Source organism: Phallusia mammillata, chromosome 4, assembly GCF_965637545.1.
Source record: "Phallusia mammillata chromosome 4, kaPhaMamm4.hap1.1, whole genome shotgun sequence".
Taxonomy (NCBI): Eukaryota; Metazoa; Chordata; class Ascidiacea; order Phlebobranchia; family Ascidiidae; genus Phallusia; species Phallusia mammillata.
This window is the reverse complement of record NC_137255.1, coordinates 3862884-3885175: the sequence shown is the minus strand read 5'-3', so window position 1 is coordinate 3885175 and position 22292 is coordinate 3862884. Positions and strand designations below refer to the sequence as shown.

General features: G+C 34.4%; 1 protein-coding gene and 1 long non-coding RNA gene across 3 annotated transcripts; both read right to left on the bottom strand.

The window, feature by feature from the left end:
* Positions 1 to 81: 81 nt before the first annotated feature.
* LOC145224737 (uncharacterized) lies at positions 82 to 10457 on the bottom strand. Of its 2 annotated transcripts, none has more exons than XR_013859736.1 (5): positions 10251 to 10457; positions 9801 to 9871; positions 1875 to 3205; positions 1369 to 1418; positions 82 to 971 (listed from the first exon to the last, which is right to left on the bottom strand). It is a non-coding gene; the product is annotated as an uncharacterized LOC145224737 (long non-coding RNA). The 2 variants fall into 2 exon arrangements; XR_013859735.1 differs by having other exon boundaries at positions 10436 to 10449.
* Positions 10458 to 11914: 1457 nt separating this feature from the next.
* Positions 11915 to 19556, bottom strand: LOC145224961 (kelch-like protein 12). The gene is made up of 12 exons (XM_080091597.1): positions 19316 to 19556; positions 19131 to 19254; positions 18546 to 18699; positions 18270 to 18484; positions 16332 to 16475; positions 16045 to 16123; positions 15894 to 15988; positions 15248 to 15452; positions 14349 to 14489; positions 13328 to 13486; positions 12952 to 13093; positions 11915 to 12573 (listed from the first exon to the last, which is right to left on the bottom strand). Exons 1-12 carry the CDS (start codon positions 19375 to 19377, stop codon positions 12456 to 12458), a joined length of 1638 nt encoding a protein of 545 aa, XP_079947723.1. The 5' UTR covers positions 19378 to 19556; the 3' UTR covers positions 11915 to 12455.
* Positions 19557 to 22292: the final 2736 nt, after the last annotated feature.

Here is a 22292-nt window from a genome sequence, read left to right as displayed (position 1 = left end):
TGACTCTTTTATGAACCGTTCTGCTTGATCCCCAGCTGATAACTGTAGTCTACCTTAAATACGTTTGCACTACTCATGAAATAATGGATAATAATTGATTTATTGTCGCAAATAGAACAAGCAACACACATGTTGTGACCACAACGTTTGTAAGAAAGGATATAAAGTTGACCGACGTAAGCAGAAGAGCATAGCTTGTTGTATGTGGGTGTAAGAAGTGTGCAAAAACACCCGCAGAGGTGGTTGAACTCAGCGTAATCTGTACTTTGGAAGGTATAGACAAATGGGGCTAACCGGTGTTTCAAGGGTCCACAAAGCGTTTGAGATAGGCCAGAGATATGTTTAAGGACGAAAAATGTTTGAAAGATGATCAAGTGCCAAAAAAATAGCCGTGGCAAGTATAGGTTCAGACAAAGCCGTCGCATGTGAGATAGTCAAAAAATGGCAAGTATTGAATTGATGGATAGGTGATATGTTGAAGAGGCCCCTCCCCGCCTCGACGAGTGACGACCGACCTATGAAAAATGTCGTCTCCTGGTAAGACTTTGCAATCGTCGGAATTATTAATGGCCCGAGTGTTGGAAAAGACATACGTGTATGCCATAACGCCAAAAATATGTTAGGTCTGTTCGGATTTGAGGCCAGGAAATGTATAAAACTCCCAAAAAAGTGGAGAATTTTTGGGCCATTGGTGTTAGCAATCAAGTAAAAAGAAATAGTGAACCCATTATTAAATTAATGGAAGTCAAAAATGCCGGAAAGGGTTTAGTGCATAAAATCGAGTCAACCTATAAAAAGAGGTTGAAAAAATGGGGGATAAAGTCAAAACATGTGACTTGGACAAGTGCTGGCTGCCTGATCTAAGAATACTTCTACCTAAATTCACACAAGACACAGCGAAACGAAAAAACAACAAACACAACACAATAAAATGTGGAGATGAAGCAAGCAGAAGGAAAGATGGAAGAAATCTGCAAAACATAAAATATTTAGTTAGTTAGGAATTTCCTGTAAGTTTTTTTTTAAGCATACATGTTGTGATTATAAAATGGTGTCTTTTTTCTGAATATAAATTGGTTTTATATGTAAAAAAAGAAAAATCCAAGTTAATGTAAATTAGTATTTCAGGAAAAATGTCTCTGACTTGGCATCTATTATGAGCTTTTACACATGATAACATTTAGAGTAAAACAAAAATATTTGTTGCATTACATGTATTAATCTGCAGTAACAACTAGATATGTAAGTTAGTGCACACTGATTGTGTGTATTATATTGTTTTTGTTTGTAAATAGATTTGTACAAAACAAACAGACATAAAAGTGTAATTTCAATTTAATAATTGCTGCAACCTAAGGTCATACTTACTTGTTGTAAGTAAATCATTGTCATGAAAGTTTGTTAAAAAGATCACCATGCTGCAATATAAAGCAAATCGAATAAAAACAAAACAACTAAACTATTACATGTATTGTAGTAAATAAAAAATCAACAAATATGTTAAAAACATCTGGCAAAAAAGGCAACATGTACCTTAAGCAAAAAGTTACTGTATGTAGCAGGCCTGTAATATTTTGCATTGGGTGCTTGCTTTCTAAATGCTTTTATGGGTCCCAAAAATACTACAAAATTGGTGGCTAGTAGGGCCATAGAATGAAACATAACAAATCCACATTCTACAAAGTGCCTGAGTTTCATCCAATTTGGTTGTGGTTGATTTTACTCTTTTGAGTCTAGCAGGTAAGTTTCATTTGAATAATAAAGCATTTCATGCGAAAAGTACATAAAGTAAAATCAATACGCGGAAGGGGGGCAACAATTAATTTGACAAATTTTGTACAATTTAATAAATAGATAAAAACACAGAAACTCACTTCGGCAGGTGAATCCATCAGAAATAAAAAGATTGTTCATCTGAACACAAGTTTCACCCAACAATGCAATGTCTACTAGTGTTAAGCATATCAAACCCAATCTCAACAATGCAACAAAAGATATACTCTATATACTGATCATGCAACATGGCAGCAAAACACTTTGAACATACAAAGGACTTGCACAAGTACCACATACATATACTAGTATACATACACAGTATCAACAAAACCACGAAAAAATACACCGCCACAAAAAACAGTATCAACACAACCCAAAAAAATACAGCACCACAAAAACAGTATCAACAAACCCCTAAAACTAAAAATACAACACCCACATAAAAATACAGCACCACAAAAACAGTATCAACAAACCCCTAAAAATAAAAATACACCACCACAAAAAATCTAAAAAAATAAACTGATCCACGGAAGCAAAAGTCACATATACAGTTAGCCTAATAGGAACAGCAAAGACACATGACTCATACATCAATGCCATCTGCGTGCATGAAGACACCCAGCTTCAGGTAGTAAACGTGAGCGGCTAGCAGCTCACACCTTTCGGCCATGTTCAGCTACCATCAACCAAGTTATCCCAAGCCAACATCTGGCATACCAGACCATAAACATGGACAAATCATCCAACAGTCAGCCAGTCCTTTAGAAACCCAGCTTCAGCCATCTTAAAAAGTGACCCGAAGGTCTCAGACAACTTCTGCATGAGCCTCACCAGACTGACACACATACACAAGTTCTTTACCTCAGTCAGCTGACAAGGATTAGAACAAGTTGGGTTCCAAATGTGACAAAGCCACAATATTTTGGGTAACCTTTCCTTGACTGCACCAGGCCAGCAACAAACTTGGCTAACAATACAATCATCAGCTAAATGTCCCAGGGTCATTGCTCGTCTTAATAAGTCCTCCGAGAAGGTCAGCCAAGGTCTGTCCCTGCAACATCAACTGACACAAGCAATCTGCATCACAACAATACATGCCACCTCCAATCAGCCAACAAGAAATGTAAACTTAGCATCAGCCAAGAAAAGCGTCCTTTTTCAGGGCCTTAACTAAGCCACACTCAAGTTGACACAAAACCCGAATTACAATAATGGAGCAAACCAGCAACAATAATTCACATACCATATCTCATAGAACATTTCATAAGCAGGCGCAAGAGCAGACTTTCTCAAGCTAACATAGCAATTACTTTAAGACTACCATATACATATTAATAACAAAAAAAAAGAAAAAAAAAAGAAAAAGGGAAGACATGCATTGTCAGAATGAAACCATGTTCTGGATGTCTTTCTTCTATAAATGTTTCTGCAACAAAAAATAGCAAAATTTGAGATTAACAAGTAATAACAACCCAAAATAATAGTTTCAGTCAGGCTACAGGTTTTAACCCGGTTTACTTATTGCAGATGCTAAATGTTTGCTGTGTGTTTGTATTTTTAGCAATAATAGTAAGAGTTCCAACATTTCTGTGTAAATAAAAACTATTTGTTATGTATGGTATCAAATGCATTTTTAGTTCTAGGATATTCATGATTGTAAAGCAACTACTACAAACTATAAAGTTGGGTATCCTATATATTATCAATTAAATTTTGCTTAAATATGCATTTTTATTATGAATAATATTACAAATTTGCAAATTATGCAAGAAAAAAATTTGCTGACATCGACAAACTAAGCCGTGTTTACTTCTATGTTGCAAAGCAACATACGCTGACTTGCAGTAGCCTCTTGCCATGAGGTATTTAGTGTTAAAGGTAATGTTTCAAAAACAACATTTGTCTAAATTTAATTTGATTTCATTTTAAAAAACAACCCAGACTTGACATATTGTTTGTAAATCGCAATATGTTTGTGCTGCGGAAAAAGTATGAAACTCCTCGAAATGTACCAAAACATAATGGTGAAAATAACGGCCCAAATAGATCTAAAAAGCAACATGCTTTATTGTTGAAACATTTCATCAAATTCTCATGCCATCATCAGTGATATAAAGGCCACATCTGTTACACCCATTTATAAACACCTGATGTGGCCTTCATATCACTGATGAAGGCATGAGCATTTGCCGAAACGTTTGAACAATAAAGCATGTCGCCTTTTACGTCTATTTGGGCCATTATTTTCACTATTTCACCAATAAACTTATGAACAGATCCGTATATAGTGTTCCAATGTATCAAAACTGTTCAAAAACAACTACTTTCAGTTAAAAAACACCAAATTATATTTTAATATTGGATAAGCAGTTCATTTTAAACTGATGCCAAAAAATAAACTAGAATATAATAGTTGTGCAATATACAATAATTCTGGGGGATTTAAAAACACAACATTCAACATTTATAAATCGCAGATTATACAAACGGGCCGAATTTTTTATATTACAGAAATTGTTAATAACTGCACACAACTCAGGGAGCCACTCTAAAATAATTTATGCAATCTCTGAAATCTAGGAAAACTATTCATAAACCTCAAATAAGGCTAACATGGTTGGGGTCAGGGCTTGCAATCATATAAACAATTGAGTGAGGCACCTTTTTTCGTACTAATATTGCTGTTTGGTCTGTGTTAGGAAATTGAATGTTATGTGAAATTGCTGTGTTCATAATCAGTTGTACTTTGTTTGGGATACAATTATTTCTACCGAGCTTATTGCCAATGCATTTAGAGGTTGTTTATTTTTTCTATTAGATGGTGTTATTATGTTGATCCTTCTATTTGCTGTAATTTTTAGGCACTGTGTTTTTAACCACAATTGTTTTGCTTTCGATTTTAATTCCATGGTTGTCCAAGTTTTAGCATATGTTTTAAACATATTCTATATCTGATTCAATGTTTATATGCCAGTCCCACAAATCACTTATTTAACATCACGTCAAAAAGTATAGTGACAAGAACAGGTTAAAACCACTGTTTTTTTTCCAATCTGTTGTTATTTCAAAACAGAATTTGCTGATTCAATGTTGTTATTTGTCCATGCAGTACCATTCATTTTCACATAAGGTCACACTTGTTGTTCCTTAATTCGCAAAAAATTGTTAATGGATAGAAAATAATCAATGCAAATGAAAAAAACTTATCCTAAAAGACCCTGGACTTTACAATTTAGTTGAGTTTGCTACATACATTTTTTGGTAGGGGGTCACAGGTCTTACGGGTTACTTAAAGGGGACCATGAAACCCGAAAGTTACTTTTAGGGGCCATGGTAAAAAAAGGTTGAGAACCACTGGTATAGGTGAATGTTTTTATCAGGAATACTTCGTATTTTACAAGTTGGTGTGTTTCTCAAGTTCCTGTCTCAAAACGTTGTTGGTTGTTGTGCTATAGTGTATGGACTACATACATTATTGGCTACAATTGGTGCCCATGTGTCTTAAATACTGCATGTCCACTAACAAAAAGGGACAAAACTATACAACATGGTAGTTACGTCAATTTCACATAAAAATCTAGGCATTACATAGTTTCTGCCTTATTAATCATGGCATTGTTTGGCACAAATTAATGGTTTGCTTAGATCAGTGGTTCTCAACCGGGGATCCGCGGACCCCCCCCCCCTAGGGGTCCGCAACAACTTTGGGGAAAAACGAGTTTGATAAATCGCGATTAAAAAAATTGCTTCAACATGTTAAAATAGCATGAAACTTGTTTGAAAACGTTCTTCATAGGCGAAAACAAAATGCATTGTGACATTATAACCCCATAGGGACGCAACAGACGTAAATTGTCAGTGGCAAACAACGTCACATCACAATGCAATGTGTCTTTCTTGTTGATACATGATGTCCCAACCCAAACCAAAGTGATTGAAATTTTGGTCCTGGACCGAACGTGGTCTGCATTTAATGCACCATGTATAGGTTGATTGTTAATAAAAAAGTACCTTCACCTTCAAGGGGTCCGCATGGGCAAAAAGGTCAAGAACCACTGGCTTAGATTGATAGTTTGCCAGCATTGGTACTTTCAAACTGTACCAACATTTAAAAAGTGTAATTTCCATAACCATGATTGGCAATTATTGTCAAAAAATAAAAATGTATGGGAACATTAGGTTATCTATGGTGGGGCTGTGCACTTCACAGCTTCAGTTTCAGGGTGTTTAATAGTTGTGACCATGCGCACTTCAAAAGCTGCATGCCAGAAAAAATAGGAAAAGGGGTCTGACTAAAGTCAACAGAAAATATAACTTGTTTAACCCCATTCCTATGCAATAAAGTGCAATGAAACCATTTGGTGTCCAAAAAAACTACAGTGGGAACAGGGGAAAAACATGAATTTTACCAAAAAGAGAGCTTAAACATGCATTTGTTTTGCAAAAATTTAATGGAAATTTGAGTTCTAAAATTTAAGCATAAAAAATTTCTATTTTAAATGTAAATTTGCCCACTTATTTGTCATGTAAACTTTACATATTTGCATTTATTGAGCATAGTAATACTGAAATTTTAGAGCCCAAGAGTTTCATTCAATTTAGCCATTCAAATTCGTGTCAAAACTTTTTCGCAGCTGTTGTGTTAATTGATGTGTGGTTTTTTAAACCCTAAAATGTTTTTTAAACAGTGTCAGAGTTGGCTGAAATTTGTATAGCTTGTAGAACATGCCTTTTATACCTGTCCATTGTTTTACCCTGTAGCCCCACCATATACCCCATTAACCTCCAAAATGGGTAAAATGTATGAACAAAGTCAAATTGGATGAGTTAGTAGATTATGCCATTTTTAGGCGTCGATTGTGAAGTTTTACCTTATCGCTTTAGCATTTACCTTGCCAGACTGCTTAAATGAACAAGTTTTTACACAGTGACGGAATTGAATGAAATTTTCACAGCTCATAGAATTTGCTATTTACAGGTGTCAATTGTTGTGTTTTACTTTATCTTGCCACTATATATAGAACATTAAATAGGACAAACTTCAAACAATGTCTGAATTGAATTAGATTTGCATAGTTTGTAATTTTAATAGCATGGTTATTTAAGCCAAGTATTGATCACCATAATTTACCTATCAACTACAAACTTACTGATGCTCATCTCTTTAAATGTATTATTTTCAACTTAGCATGTGTGGACCCATGAGTTTCTTAGTTTAAAGAGTTTTTTGCAATCCGATATCCAGATAGTTTTGTGTCAGTTAACCAGATAACAAATGAATAGTGCCACGTAAGCGTTTTAAACATATTAACACAATTTTCAGTTAATGTTCAGTGATAGATGCAACGAATGACTTCATTTTTATGCTAATTAATATAAATATTCACTTCGTTGTACATATTCCCTATGTTAAAATTCATGAGAGATTTGAAGTCATATTATGTCACAAATACTAATTAGAAGGTTGGCTAAGGACATATTGTCATTGCACATACATATTGCAATTGCACATGTGATTATTTTATAAATGCTCCTGTATCAGCCACTGTCTTTTATAGCCTTATTTGTTTTTGCAGGCAGAAACTCATGGGTTCCCCATGGAGGCAAAGTTGTGAATAATGCATTTTACAAAATAACTATAATAAATTTTTGTGCTATCTGTTTAAACAGGACCATTAAAATGTCTGCAGACATAATCATGCTATACGACAAATTATACAAGTCACATCCCACTATAGCAGGGGTCACTAAACGACGGCCTGCAGGCCTGATCCGGCCCGCGAGGTCATATAAACTATGCGGCCCGTGCGAATCATTATGAAACTTATCCGGCCTGCCATGAAAAAAGTTTGGTGACCCCTGCCCTATAGTAACACAGGTAAATATTGGAGTTGTAGGGTGAATCACAACAAGCAACACCTAAGAGTGGCACAATGAACTAACTCTCCAATTTTTATCCAATTCAGATGTTATGCAAAAAATTCACCTATTTTACGGGACCTGTGGGGTAAATAGCGGGGCTGCAGGGTGAAACACAACAATCAACACCTAACTGTGGCAAAATGAACAATCTGTCTAAATTTTAAAAATTTACCCATTTAGGGGGATAGTTGGGTAAACACTGGGACTATCCAGTCAAAAAAACAAATGGCACATCTACATGACCATATCTACCATATGTAAAAGTTTTATTCAAATCTATCAAAGATTTGTTGCCAAAAGTGCATGGACAAACTTCACGGCGGAAAAAAGCAGAAAAAGGCGGAAATCCTTCAGGAAAGGGGACCCATAATAAAATTGAAAATGCTTTCATTGTAAGGTGATGTGCTCGTAAAAATAAATTTTGAGATTCTAAAAATAAATTGAAAAACAGTAGGGCAAAATGTAAAAAATACCATGATTCTTAGAACTACACTGCTTAAGCAGTAAAATGTGAAAATTTGATATATTCTGGACGATTATAAACACTAAAACGAAATAAGTGACGCAATTAGATAATCATTTAATTGACTAGACAACTAAATTCAAAATATCCATATATATCCGGTATTCAAATAGTGGAAATTATTGATATCTGAACTAACCCTAGTTGCAATCAACATAGTTGCAACTGAAATTGACACAAAAAAATAAAATAAATTTCCTTTATGAAACAAAAATGTTCTCAAACCAATCTTTGCATTTATAAGAGTCATGACAGAAACAATCTGCTGTAGTAACTACCTGTTTATAGAAAACACTTATATTAAATATGTTAATCTTACAACAGTTCAGGTCTAGGCTTTCCTTTACTAGTAGACTAGTTTCCTTTACTTTACTATACACCACAACCTACTTTTAAACATTAATATATTTCTACACTTGTTTTATATTGGGTCCCATATTAGTCAACGCCTTTTTACTTTTTTATAAATGTAGTTCTTTCTACAGGCAGTAATGCATTGGTCCCCAGACATGCAAAATTGAAAACAATACATTTGATAACCATGAGAAAGTGGGTTTTGTAAGATAAAACACAGTGATCAGTACAAAACTACAAACTATGCAAATCTAATTCAATTCAGACATTGTTAAATTTTGCCCTATTTTATGTTTAAAAGAAAGAATGGGTAAACACTGGCAAAATAGAGTATTGACACCTACAAACAGCAAATTCTACAAGCTGTCCAAATTTTATTTCATTTCATAAAATTTGATTACTAAAAATTTATCCAGTTTAGCGGCCTGTGGGGATACATGGTGAAACAAAACAATCAACATCATCAAATAGCAAATTTTTCAAGCTATCCAAATTTTTTTCAATTTGAACATTATTTAAACAAAAATATCCATTTTAGGGGGCTAGTAGGGTAAATATTGGAACTATATGGCAAAACATAACAATGAACATCTAGAAATAGCAAATTTTACAAGCTATCCAAGTTTATTCAATTGAAACATTATTGAGAAAATTCACCCATTTTGGGAAGCTAATGGGTTAACTGATGAGTTCTCCACTCAAACTAATAAAATATGAAACCAATGACACAATCAATAGCAAACTGGTGTAAACACTGGGGTTATCAAAATCAAAGAGGCATATGACACATCTACATATCTACAATCTGTATCATTCAAATCCACCAAACATTTCAAGGAACAACGAAAGAAGAAAAAAACAAATCAAGTAAAATCAAAATGTGTCCCCTTTAGGCAAGCAAACCCATAATAAGGACTGAGGTCTAAAACAATTCTCAGAAATAAGAAAGGTATGACAACCCTGCCATTCGCCCATTACTATAAATACTCAGGTTTTTATATAAGGATGATATGACTTGGCAAAAATGATAATCAAAATAACGTGAAACATTGCATGTCGTAAAAAATATTTTTTTACACATTTTAATAAACAATTTGAATGAGGTAAATCAGGTAACCGCATAGCCTATTGAATTGCATAGAGGGTCATAAATCTCAATTGATACTACGGCAAAAACCAATATCATTAGTTTAAACAGTAATTATTAATACAGACAACTTACTGGTCTATGGATTCAATCTTTGCCACCAGGACATTCACATTTTATTAGTTTTCCATATCCTTCCAAAAGTCCTAATAAATAAAAACAAGCATATAAATAATCTTTAAATCCTCAACACCATGAGTTTACCATAAACACCAGATTAATTTAATTAACATAGAAGTGTTTACCCAGCATGCCCGCAATTAGTCATTTACATGCAATCTGCTTTATTAGATCGGTGGTTGTAAAAAACTAAAAGAAGCTGATACTGTTGCATTATTGTAACAAAGCATTCAGTTTTGACTTGTCCAATTGTTAACAGCCGGAAAAAAAAATTCACTAGTCAGATTGATTTTCCAGGGTTTTAAAAACACTAAATTGGGTTAGGCTTGTTTTACTTTGGAAACGGAGGTCGGTGGTTAAATTATTTGGATTTGCACATTTGTATATGGTGTACAATATACATACCAATGGTAACAAAAAAATAAAAGTTACAAACAAGGTCCAGTTTGAAAAGGCTGTCAATATTGAAAGTAGTATGAACATCTCCATGGTTTATATACATCCAAATATTTATTTCCGCAATTATTGTATGTTGACTTACAAACTTTCAAATTGATCAATATTTACATATATATGTCCTATGGGATTACCTGGATGATGATCTGAAAAACAGATATTTACTTACATTAAAAATGTAATGTTGTCAAATAAAAAACACAACAGATACCCTAAACTTATAATTAGAAATAACTTAATGCTGAACCAATTGAATGCTCAATAACATTGTTTGTGAAAGTCTTATTTAAACATCTATTTATATTATGCATAAGTGCACACAAAATAAATAGGTTTACATTAACATTTTTTACAAGGTGCTTAGTCATGACACAAACATATTTGCAAGTATGTTTTTGAAGTAATAACATGGTCCATTTTTGTGCAATTTTGCTGCTAAAATTTGTTTCACTTCTTACTGAGGGTTTAACTAATTAGTTTCACTTCTTTTATATATTATTTTAACATGTACTTGTTTAAATAGGTCTATATTATGGATCTATGTTCACCATGCAAAATAAACTCATACAATCATCTCAACTAGTGACTGGTAACAAGCCACTGGCTTTCGCGCCGCATTTTGTGAAATGTGAACAGTCTTCCCGAAATCGCCAACAAAATTATTCAACCGTGACTTGACGCAAATTAAATTATGCATAGATACTGTATTTATTCGATTGTATACAGCGGCTTATAAAGTTTTTCACCCTACCGTTTGTGTCAAGAGCGGGTTTAATATCATACCGATATTATTCTCCACACCCCTGCTTTTTAATTGTGCCTTTTAGATTATTTTTAAGCAAAAAAACAGTGCTTAGTTTAAAATCAACGTTTCATTCCTTGTGTGTGCTCTCCCTTCTGGCACTTGAAACTTTTCGGCTGGGTTTCTTTATCTGTCAAACCCCACCCTCTTTCCTAACACGGGTGGTTAGATTCTAAGGGCCCCTCGACGAGTCCCACCAACGTCCCTCCCCGGCAGTACACCAACCTAACTCTCTGGTGAGCTCCTGGGAGGAGCAGCAGCCTCCTGCCATATAACCCTCATAATGCGGTGCAGCTGAAGCGCGTATAATGACCCACCAATTGTGCCATTCACTATTTTGCGCACCATAACGTTTTAATGAATACACTGTTGCTGCCAAGCATAATGTATCAACAAAATTGTAGCTCTTCCAGCAGGTAATGACATAAATTGCACACACAAGTTATTTTTTGTTGATAACGTTTTAACTTAGCACAGCTACTTCCGGCTTGGTTATTGTTCGTGCAATTGTGTGTTCTTTCACCACGTTTATGAACTCAACTCAAGGGCCCCTAATCCGTTTATGTGCATTAAAAATGTTTAAATCTTGCCTGCAATCTATTCTTATTGAAAGGCGTGCATGGAAATAAACAATGCCATGTCACATGTCACTACCCAAACTGCTTTTTTGTGTTAATGCATAATGGCCAAAAACATAAACCAAAACTATGCAATAATTAAATAATTAAACTCCAGGAACGTGATAAACTAAAGTAACTAAAATGTTTAAATGCTGCAAATGTTGGCTTGTTTATTTTCCACTCACAAAATGTCTCAATTAAAAAGTTTATTACGGTTGATATTAAATTTCCTACATATAATGTCAACACAGTTTTAGCACAATACAAAAATGATTCCTGTAGGCATGAATCTAAATGCAAATAAATATACAGCTGAGATAGTGTAAAATACATGACTAAAGAAACTGTAACAACGTTAGTTTAAGTCATAAAAAGAGGACATGAAAGTAAACAATCAATATGATTTCAGTCAGGTTGGTGATGTCAAAAATTTGCTTCAAAGAGCACCTTGTAAACACTCAAGCACAAAGCTAATGCCACCTAATCAATTAAAGATAACCATTGCACAGTTTAAAAACACAGCAAATTGTTTATGGCCCTAAAAAATAATTTTAAAATAATGTAAACATGATCAAAAACACCTACAAAATAATTGCTTGATACGATTTAAAAAATAACACAATAATGAAAAAATAAATCACACAACATTGGAAGTATTGGTCACACCTCTACTTTAATAATACAAATGTCTGGTAAAGGGCATATCGTTAACATGCACAAGGATTGCTGTACTTAAAGTGCAACCACTGTTGCCTTGTAAACTGGTTCCTCTGTTTCAAAGGCAACTGTCCAAGCATATGAAGCTTGTTCGTAAACTTCAACTGACTTCAATTTCTCTTTTCCGTATATCCTGCAAAAATATTCTTAATCACAAAGCAATAGTTGACAAGAATATGGCTGAAATTTAGGTTAAAGACTTGTTCTGTCTGTATATCTCATACATCAAAATCCACAGAGGAAACAAAAGGAAGAAATGTAGCAGTTGATTTTAACTAATTACCTAATAAGGCCCCTTTGTTTAAATCACTCCATGGGTCTTCAACCCACTTTGAGATCAACTGTAGTCTACAGGATGCTAACATTACATTATGTGAAGTGTAGTTTATGTGCAACACACATGTACGGCCAAAAAACAAGCAACATATTAGGTTGTTTAGAAAAGTAAATGTCTAAATATGTCGAGAAACTTCTTGTTTATCCATTAAAAGGTTCTGCCTCCAAATCTTACCCTCCAATAATGTATATTTTGTTTCCAACCACACAAGCAGAATGACCACTGCGAGCATGTTGAAGTGATGCAGCTGTTTCCCATTTGTCCATTCTTACCTCGTATTTTTCAACAGTTGACAAGTAGCCATCATTATACCCTCCTGTTGAAATTACAGCCATTTTTTATGTTTGCTAATAAAAATTACTGGTACCCAAAACAACACAAAAATGATCCTGCATGTTTTGTGATTCTTATAGAGACATTAAATCAATACGCTTTATGCCACGAGGGTGACAAACTCAACAAAGTAAATCCAATCTGTATTATTACAAAATATTTTTTGACAGTACATGATGAATCGTGGTGTAACATAAACTGTTTTCAAACACACTACCTATTGCATAGATGTTTTCATCCAATACAACACATGCCAAACCATATCTTGCTTGATTGAGGGGTGCAATCTCATTCCATGCATCACTCCTCACATCATAACGTTCACATGAAGACAATTGTTTGCTCCCATCCCAACCTCCAATACAATAAAGTGAATCTGCAACACATTGTCAGAACTAGTCTTATTATTCTACATAAAATTAAAATGTTACGGTATTTTATTTATTTTACTAAATGTTAAATTACTGATAGATTCCCTCAGTAAATGAAACCAATTTTAAAGATATATGTTTACAAATCCAGTCATTCAGTTTTCCCCAGACTATTGTCCCAATCAACCAGAATTTCAGACTATCCGAATACAATCTAAACCAGTGTCTAAAATGTTCTAGACCTTATTTTTGTATTCCATTTGAATAAGGTTGGTGAGACTAAAAAATGTAAAAGAAAAGTTTTTTTGCTGATCAGAGTATGGGTGTTGATGTCATAAGAAACTTCCAACAGTCTGTTCCACTTTTTAGCAAACCAGTGAAAAAGGAACGTACAAATCATGATAACATTTTCTTCTTTTATGGCAAACAAAACAGTTATTTTCATGGTCTTAGCTTTCATTAACATTGCAGGGTTGCAGTTCATTGCCCACAAAATCTTAAAGCAAATTTGGGTGAAAAATGGTTAAAGATATCGAGCAAAGAAAAAGTCTCTTACTATGGTTTTCAACTCAACCAAATACAATTGTTGAAATTAACAGAGAAATTTGCAGGATACAGGCTCATCACAACATGCTGAACATATATTGCCTGACCCTATCAAGTAATAATAATGTATTTTCTCAATCATTCCATGCTATTTAAGATATGCTTATATTTATTCATATCTTTACATTTCAAAAAGCATTGGATACCACAACTTTCAAACAGAAATCGACAATCAGGTTAATCACTTGAAGATGAACAACCGTAAGTTCTGAGATAACGATTTTGATCGGTTTAAAAAAACATTTTACATTTTTAAGTTACCTTTATAAACAACAGTTCCATGTCTAGCTCTTGCATGCAACATATTGTTTATTCTTATCCACTGGTTGTTGGGGATGTCAAACTTTTCACAACTTGACAGATATTGTAGGCCATCTCCACCTCCAGTAACATAAATGTGATCTGAAACATTAAATTGACACACATGTAGTCCAACATTTTTTTTTAATGCAGTTCTTCCAAAATTCTCACAAATATTTTTTAATTTCAGTTTGGGTACCTTAAAACTAAGTTTGCAAAAATTATGTTTTGTGTACATAAGTGCCCAACTTCCAAACAATGATTTCCCCTACTTCAATCTTAAGGAAGTTTCTGAGAAAATGTATTGCGATACCAAATAGCAATGGTTGGCAAGCAACGGCTTACTGACATGTTTTTGCGACTATTTCAGCTAAATAATAACATTTTAAATTGATAAAATGTTACCACAAATTTGAAGTTTGTGTTATTCTTTAAAGTAACCCATTGTGATGTAACACTAAAGGGTGACCAAACATATTGCAAATAGGCACCAACACTAATGAAATAATAAAATCAGTTTTTGTGAAAACAAGTTATGAATGTAAGTTGCAAATGCCATGCAACACAGCCACACCTAGTGGTTCTCATTTGTACTTTACAAACCTATCAGACATTACCTCAGAGGTTAACATTTATTGATTAAACAAAATGGCAGAGTAGATAGCACAACTGCCCTGTGTTCACAAGGTTAGGGGTTCTAGTCTTATGAGGTCATCTACTTACCAAGTCGAAATAAATCAATAAAAATGACTCAATTGATTTGGAAAAACAGACTGCCTGACATTGTAAGCATTTCAATAAATGTTTTGCATTCAGCTGTTGCCCGCCCACCAAGGATAAAAAAACAAACAGACACACACCTTGGATCAATCCTGCTCCACATTCACAACGAGCTACCAACATATCTGGCACTGCACACCATTCTGTTTGTTCATTCAAGTCCAGCATTTCTCCACTTTTGTAAGGTTTTGTAGTAAACCAAAGCCAATAGTCAGCCCCTCCAATGACATATAACTTATCACCAACTTTTTGTGAAGTCAACAAAACACGGTTATTCTTTAATTGCTATAAAAATATTTAAGACAACATCTAACAAAACATGTTAAAATATTTCCACAAATAAAAGTCAGACAAGGATAGGTTAATTATTGTTTCGGCTTATCCCTGCATACAAATAAACAATTAATTTTGGTATGTAGAACAGCACCACCTAAAAGACCACAAGCTTAGTCCTTATCTTTTCGTTGTTTCTTTACATTATTATGCTGTAAAATTATATTCTTAAATGTTGATAACCCTAATTCATTACTGTGCTGCATATACCTTGTAAGTTAACAACAGTGCATTAAGATAAACAACAAACAAAGTGTGTGATGTTTTTGTTGTTAACAACTCTTATCTGTCAATAAATAGCAATAATTTCATCACCATAAGCATATATCTCAAACAAAGAAAGTAAAATCAAAATGTGCCCCTCTGGAACAGAGACTAAGATTTTAAACTTACTGGTAATTGTCTGGCTTGTTTAGTGTTGACATCATAAATCACACATTGTTTCAATGAACCTCCACCACCAATTAAAGCAAATTCACAACTTTTGTCTAAAATACACTGTATTAGTCATAGCTCTAACAAACTTTAATGCCCAACCTCTTACCAACAGGGACGGGACTGTTCGACTTCAACACAGCTTCTAGAAGAATATTATTGCACACCAAACTGTTCTTTACCAAGCTCTGAACAAAATAAGACACCATTGAGCGTTATGTGGGACACCTAATTTACTGTAAAGATTCCTTATTTATCTTACATTTTTTGACATTAACTGAAATTCCTTCACATATTTTTTACAGAAAGCCATTTGTCGTTTTGGCCATAAGATTAATGGGCTTAATTACATTAAAAAATTGCAACTAAATAGGTTTTACTTGAATAAAAAATTACCTCCTTGTATACTTGAGAAATGATATCAGAGCTCAATGAAGCAAGATCAAGTTTTGAGAAAAGATTTACAAACAATTCCTCACGTTGCAAAACATTGTGATTAACCCACTGCACAATTCCAGTAAAAACAGCTTCCTCACAAGTCTGTAAGAAAGTCATTATAGAACACCAAATTTACTATTATTCACCATAATTCCAAAATAGTGTGTATATCAAACTTTAAAGAATGTGTTTACTGGAAGCAAACTAAAGTATGATGACTTTTTATTGTAACTGTACCAAATGATAAACAGGGCAACACAGTTTTATTAACACTTTCAGTGCGGCCAAAAATCACCCAAACATGCGTTCAGTGCGGGATTTTGTTAATTGTTTCAATTATTGCACACGATTGCTTTGTCTTGTCTGCTGCAAGGCCTTAACAGAAAGTGATGTTACAACTTATGACAATAAAATCTTAAGCACAATAATTTACTACTATTTACACCATAACCTATTTTAAAACATTAAAATATTTCACACATTTATTTTATATTGGGTCCCATAACATCCACTGTCTTTTATAACCTTGGTTGTTTCTGAAAGCAGAAACTTATGGGTCCCCACACATGCAAATTTGTAAATAATGCATTTCAAGAGTTAACAATGAGAAAGTTTGGTATTGTAACGTCAAACACAGTGATCAGTACTGTGCAAAAATAAATATGCTATATGGAGTACAAACTATTCAAATTCATTCCATTCATACATTTTTCAAAATGTTTTTATTTTGTGTTCTATCTGAAAACAAAATCAATCAATTCCGACATTGTTGTTTAAAAAATGGACCCATTTGTGGGGGTTAGTGGGGTAAATACTGGGGCAACAGGGTAAAACACAACAATCAACAACTATAAATGACAAACTCTGCAAGCTGTCCAAATTTCATTTAATTCTGACACTGTTTAAAAATTTGACCCATTTTAGGGGGTTAGTGGGGTAACTGATGGGGTTCTACACCCAAAAGTATAAAATATGAAACCACAATGACCCAAACAACAGTCCTGTAAAATTTTATCCAAATCGGCCAATGTTTAAAATTCTGACCACTAGAGGTGTCATTAGCAACATTCGTTTACACTTCTGACGTCATAAGGCTGTTAACACCCCCTCTCACTGACATGTGCAAAAACGTCCACCAATATTGCACAAACACAAGTAACATATGTTAGGTTGCCTATATTATACTATTACACTACAGAAATTTTCTGTTTGTGGTGCGCAGCAACCTACAAAAACGTTTTACATTTTGGGGTCTAACGGGGTAAATACTGGGGTTATCAAGTCAAACGAAGTAGATGGCACATCTGCATAACCACATTTATCATCTCTGAAAGTTTCATCGAAATCCATCAAACATTTCATAGCAAAATGGGGTGGACAAACTTCAGGGAAGAAAAAAAAAACAAGAAAAAACAAATCGAGTAAAATCAATATGTGTCCCCTTCAGGGAAGGGGACCCATAATGATTACTTTAAACTTTTGCCAACAATTACACAGTATAATTACCTCAAGCATTTGTTAGAAAAGACAGCATTGCTACATTGTTATCAAACAAGATTCCATTCACATAATCATGTTTAACGCCCGCCAAGCGTCGCCCTAGACACGCGCCGATCACGCATTTATGGCGTGGGCTGTTTTGTATCAACGTACATTAACGGTCAGCCGCATTTTTGAGTGAAAATTTTTGACGTTAATTAACATCAAGCTGCACTCTGTGCAAAACGTCTTTTGACGTAGATATACATCAACCGCACTGAAAGTGTTAAACAGAAATATAATGCAAAACTTTAATTTCAGTATCCAGTACTTTCTTCAGTATTGTTTCATTACTAGTAATAAGGTAATTCTATTGTGCTGCCTTGTATATATGTTTTAAATGTGCTACGTACTTACTTTTGGTCTCAGATCGATAATAGCCGACATATCATCAACATCAAGTTGCATAAAATCCTCTTGTTTCAAAACTGAAGTAAAGTTCTCAGCAATCGTCTGGTTGGTTTTAGTGACTACATCATCAAGGTTGTATCGAAGACCATCAGCACGAAATTTTAAGCAATTGTCCACCGATACAATTTGAAGCATGTAAGTTATGCAAAACGTTTTTAGATCTAAACCATTTTATACATGTAAGTGGTTTTGTTATGAGCGATAATTACAAATGCATTATACCTTTCATCTGTGTATATTCAGCATCTTCTAAAACTTCCATCACATTATCTTCAGTTACCTCAATATCACCCAAATAAGCATAATCCAAAATATTTTCCAACCTTTTAGATGGAATCTTGTCAACAGGTACCACATCATCATATTTCTCTTTCATCTGTTAATACATGTTGTTAAACACAGTTAAATACAGTAAACCTCACTTAAACCATATTCAGTTAATCCAGACCTTATCATAATTCAGAAAAAAACTTGAGGTACATATAATTTGTAATGAGGTAAGGCTTTAACTAATCAAGATCGGTTAATAGGATCTTCGCCTAATCTGGACAATTTTTTTAGTTTGAAATGGGTCCTGATTAAACGCGGTTTACAATGTACGGAAGAGGTTTTGTAAATTGATTCCTCAAACATTGTGGTAGATGTTTTACATTTAGTAGAGCTGGAACAAAAATTCTTTGGCATCTTCTTCTACTTTCAAACATTATTTCTAAATGTTACTTCTACATTTTACTTAGATGTTCAAAACCATTTAAAATATGGTCCATAACAAGCAGGACAATTATTCATCCAAACAAAAAATCCTACCTCAACATCAAACATTGTTCGAAAATAATCTGATGCAGCACCAAGAATACTTTCATGAACTGAATAGTTTTTCCCTTCAGACTGAAGCACTCTGTCACAGTGTCGTTTTGCTCCTTTCCTGTCTCTACAATGTGTAGGAGTCAAAAAGGACAAGAAAATTACATGTAAAGCAATAATAAACACACCGGTTTAAATAATCCAAAATTCTCTCTTGGTGGGATCTTCTATCTTCTACCGTTGGTCTCATTTTAGTAAGCACAAATTTGTGTCCATATAAGAGTCAAAAAATAATTGCAATTTTTTCTATTTCCTACTCAGTGTCATTGTCTTGGCACAATTGAAAAAAATATCTAAAATGTAATGAAGTCCCCATCTGCAGAACATTTGTTTCTAAAAAAAAAATTTGGCACGTCGAATTTTCGGCGTTGCATGCGTAAATTTGGCATCAAAGGCATTAATTGTCCTGTCTTAACCTCTATCGCTTGCTTTGCGCCTGCTGAAATTGGTCTAGCACGCAAATTTACGCACAAGATCTCGTCGGGAACACAAGATCTCGTCGGCAGTTCCCGACGAGATCTTGTGCGTGCAGGACCTATATGATACCGCATGCGCACGTGCACAACCCGTAAATTCGCGTGCTAGACCAATTTAAGCAGGCGCAAAGCAAGCGATAGAGGTTAAGACAGGACAATTAATGCCTTTGATGCCAAATTTACGCATGCAACGCCGAAAATTCGACGTGCCAAATTTTTTTTTAGACACAAAATCGCGCGTGCAGCTACCATACTCTGCACACTGGATAAAGTCTAAGCGCATTGATAAACAAGACCACTCTGCGAGCTATTCAATTATGTCACCAATTAGAAAACAAGGGCCTCCTAGGTTTAATGATCAAACATATTTGAAACAGAGATGTGCCACCTTTACTGCTTATAGGTCAAATACAACCAACTTAATTACAAGGTGGCCAACACATTTTTATAAGAAAGTTGTCTCTACTTCCTTGTGCACCAAACACGTTTATATTAGGTTAACATTTTCCAGTGAAATTTGCAAGTGATCCTATTTCAAGACATAAAATCATTCGCTTTTTCTATTTTTACACTACTTTCAGCAAGAAGATACAAGTCAATATCTGAGTTTAAAATGTTACCAGGTTTTCTATTTTTACACTACTTTCAGCAAGAAGATACAAGTCAATATCTGAGTTTGAAATGTTACCAGGTTTGAATAGTTTTTATAGTGATCGTCACGTTAAGATCTTGTATCACCTTGCTGATTATATTTAGAGACATGAATTGCGTACCTAAGTTTGCACTACTTGTTTAGGTAAATAAAAATTATGACGCTTCAACAACTTGTTTGTAAGCGACAATTACTTCCAGAAATTAAAAGTGACCTACAAATTCTGAAATCAAACCGCGTACTAATGGGGAAAACCCAATTTGAAATTCCCCCGATTCAACATATTTTAGGCTAGGACAGTGGTTCCCAACCTTTTTTGTTACATTCCTCCCTTCGCCCATTTTCGAACTATTCATTCCTCCCCATAAGACGAAAAAAATACAACATAAAAAATTATAGCAATTTATTTCACATTACAACTCATGCGAAATTTGCTCTTGTTTGCGCTCTGAAAGTAGTTGTATACGCGGCGCAGTTTGTGACAGTGCAATTAGGCTACAGCTAAAATCTACACAAGACAATGATATGTAACTAAGAATCTAGTTTCATTACATATACTGTTTACTAACTGTAAACTGTTCAGTTGTTAAGCAACTATGCAACAGCCAGACTGTCAAGAAACAAAATGCTAAAACAATGGACTTTGTTCGACAATAATCGATTAATTTAAGCGCCTGAAACGTAGCATGTGGCCGTATATAAAAGTAGGCCTTATAATTAGGGATGTCTATTTCAGAATCCTTTACAACCGGTTCCAAATGTGAACTGCATACAAATTATAATGGACATCAATCAGTGTATATACATAAACATTCTGAAACATTTGTAATGCAAATTTTTTTTTTACAGTTTCCTCCCCTGAACTCAGAAAATTCCTCCCTAGGGAGGAATTCCTCCCCGGTTGAGAACCATTCGGCTAGGATCTTAGTTTGTTTTGGTAAAAACCTAATGCAATAAATCAAAGGGATTTTGAACGCTGTATAGGCCAAATATTTTGAAGGTAAAATACCTTAAACCGCTCTGTACATGGGACCTCAGCTTTCACAGTACATTGGATCACAGTAAATACAGTACATTGGTGCTCAGCCTTTGTGTTGTGTGTGCTAATGCTAGTAAAATGCGTTCGTTGTTTTCGCAATATGGCCAAGTCGAATTGCGGACTTAAAACCTTAACTGCCGTGTTTGTATAGTTCTAGTTTGATCAGCGATTAATTTGTTTATATAGGAGTCAGTTTGGGAGTGTTAAGTTTGTCTACTGTGCGCCTAAGCGGACAGTACACAAACCTTCTAGTGCCCTCTTACTCTACCTTTAGTTATTTATTCTACTTTCACTATATTGTTGTGAAGTGAAATAGAGTAGCCTTTTGACGTGCAAATGGGCTACACTGCCAAAAGCGACGAGAAAAAAGGATGATCTTGTATGAAGTAACGAATTTGGTTTGCAGCACCGTGTTTGTGATAGTTGAACTCTTTACTTAAAAATTAATTTCAATTGTCATCACATATGAACAGCAACAGCGAGCAACTTGAAGTTGTGGAAGTAATTGTTTCCACCTGTTTGTTTACAGAATGTATTGTTCAACTGTTGACTTTGGTCCATTCTCCAGGCGCTTTTTTACCTACGATTTTAAGAGATTAGAATACCAGTTTTAAATGCTGGATGTAAACCAAAAAAAGCAATGTTATTCAACTTTGTGCCTTAGTTATATACACAAGCTTCTCTACATTCAAAGAAAATGATGGTGCCGTTTTGACTTTCCGTGCACTACAACGTTTGAGCAGTGTACAACCGCACAGTTTGCGTGAACAATCAGACTGATACAGGTGTCACCAAATCATTAACTACGATATTGGTTCATCCAGCCCCCAATGGTATATAATTTTCTGAGATAAACGTGCGGAATACTTTTGTAAGTGGGTGAGCTTTGATGAGAAAAGCACCTTTTCACCCGTCAATCCAAAAAATCACATGACTCG

What these genes read in the sequence shown, in the direction of transcription:
- LOC145224961 (XM_080091597.1), bottom strand. Translation starts at nt 19,377, where the DNA reads ATGAGACCAACGGTAGAAGATAGAAGATCCCACCAAGAGAGAATTTTG. An exon ending in GAACAATGTTTGATGTTGAG is followed by an intron (nt 18,700 to 19,130) that starts GTAGGATTTTTT and finishes ATGTATTAACAG; the next exon opens with ATGAAAGAGAAATATGATGA. An exon ending in TGGAACTGTTGTTTATAAAG is followed by an intron (nt 13,487 to 14,348) that starts GTAACTTAAAAA and finishes AATGTGTTGCAG; the next exon opens with ATTCACTTTATTGTATTGGA.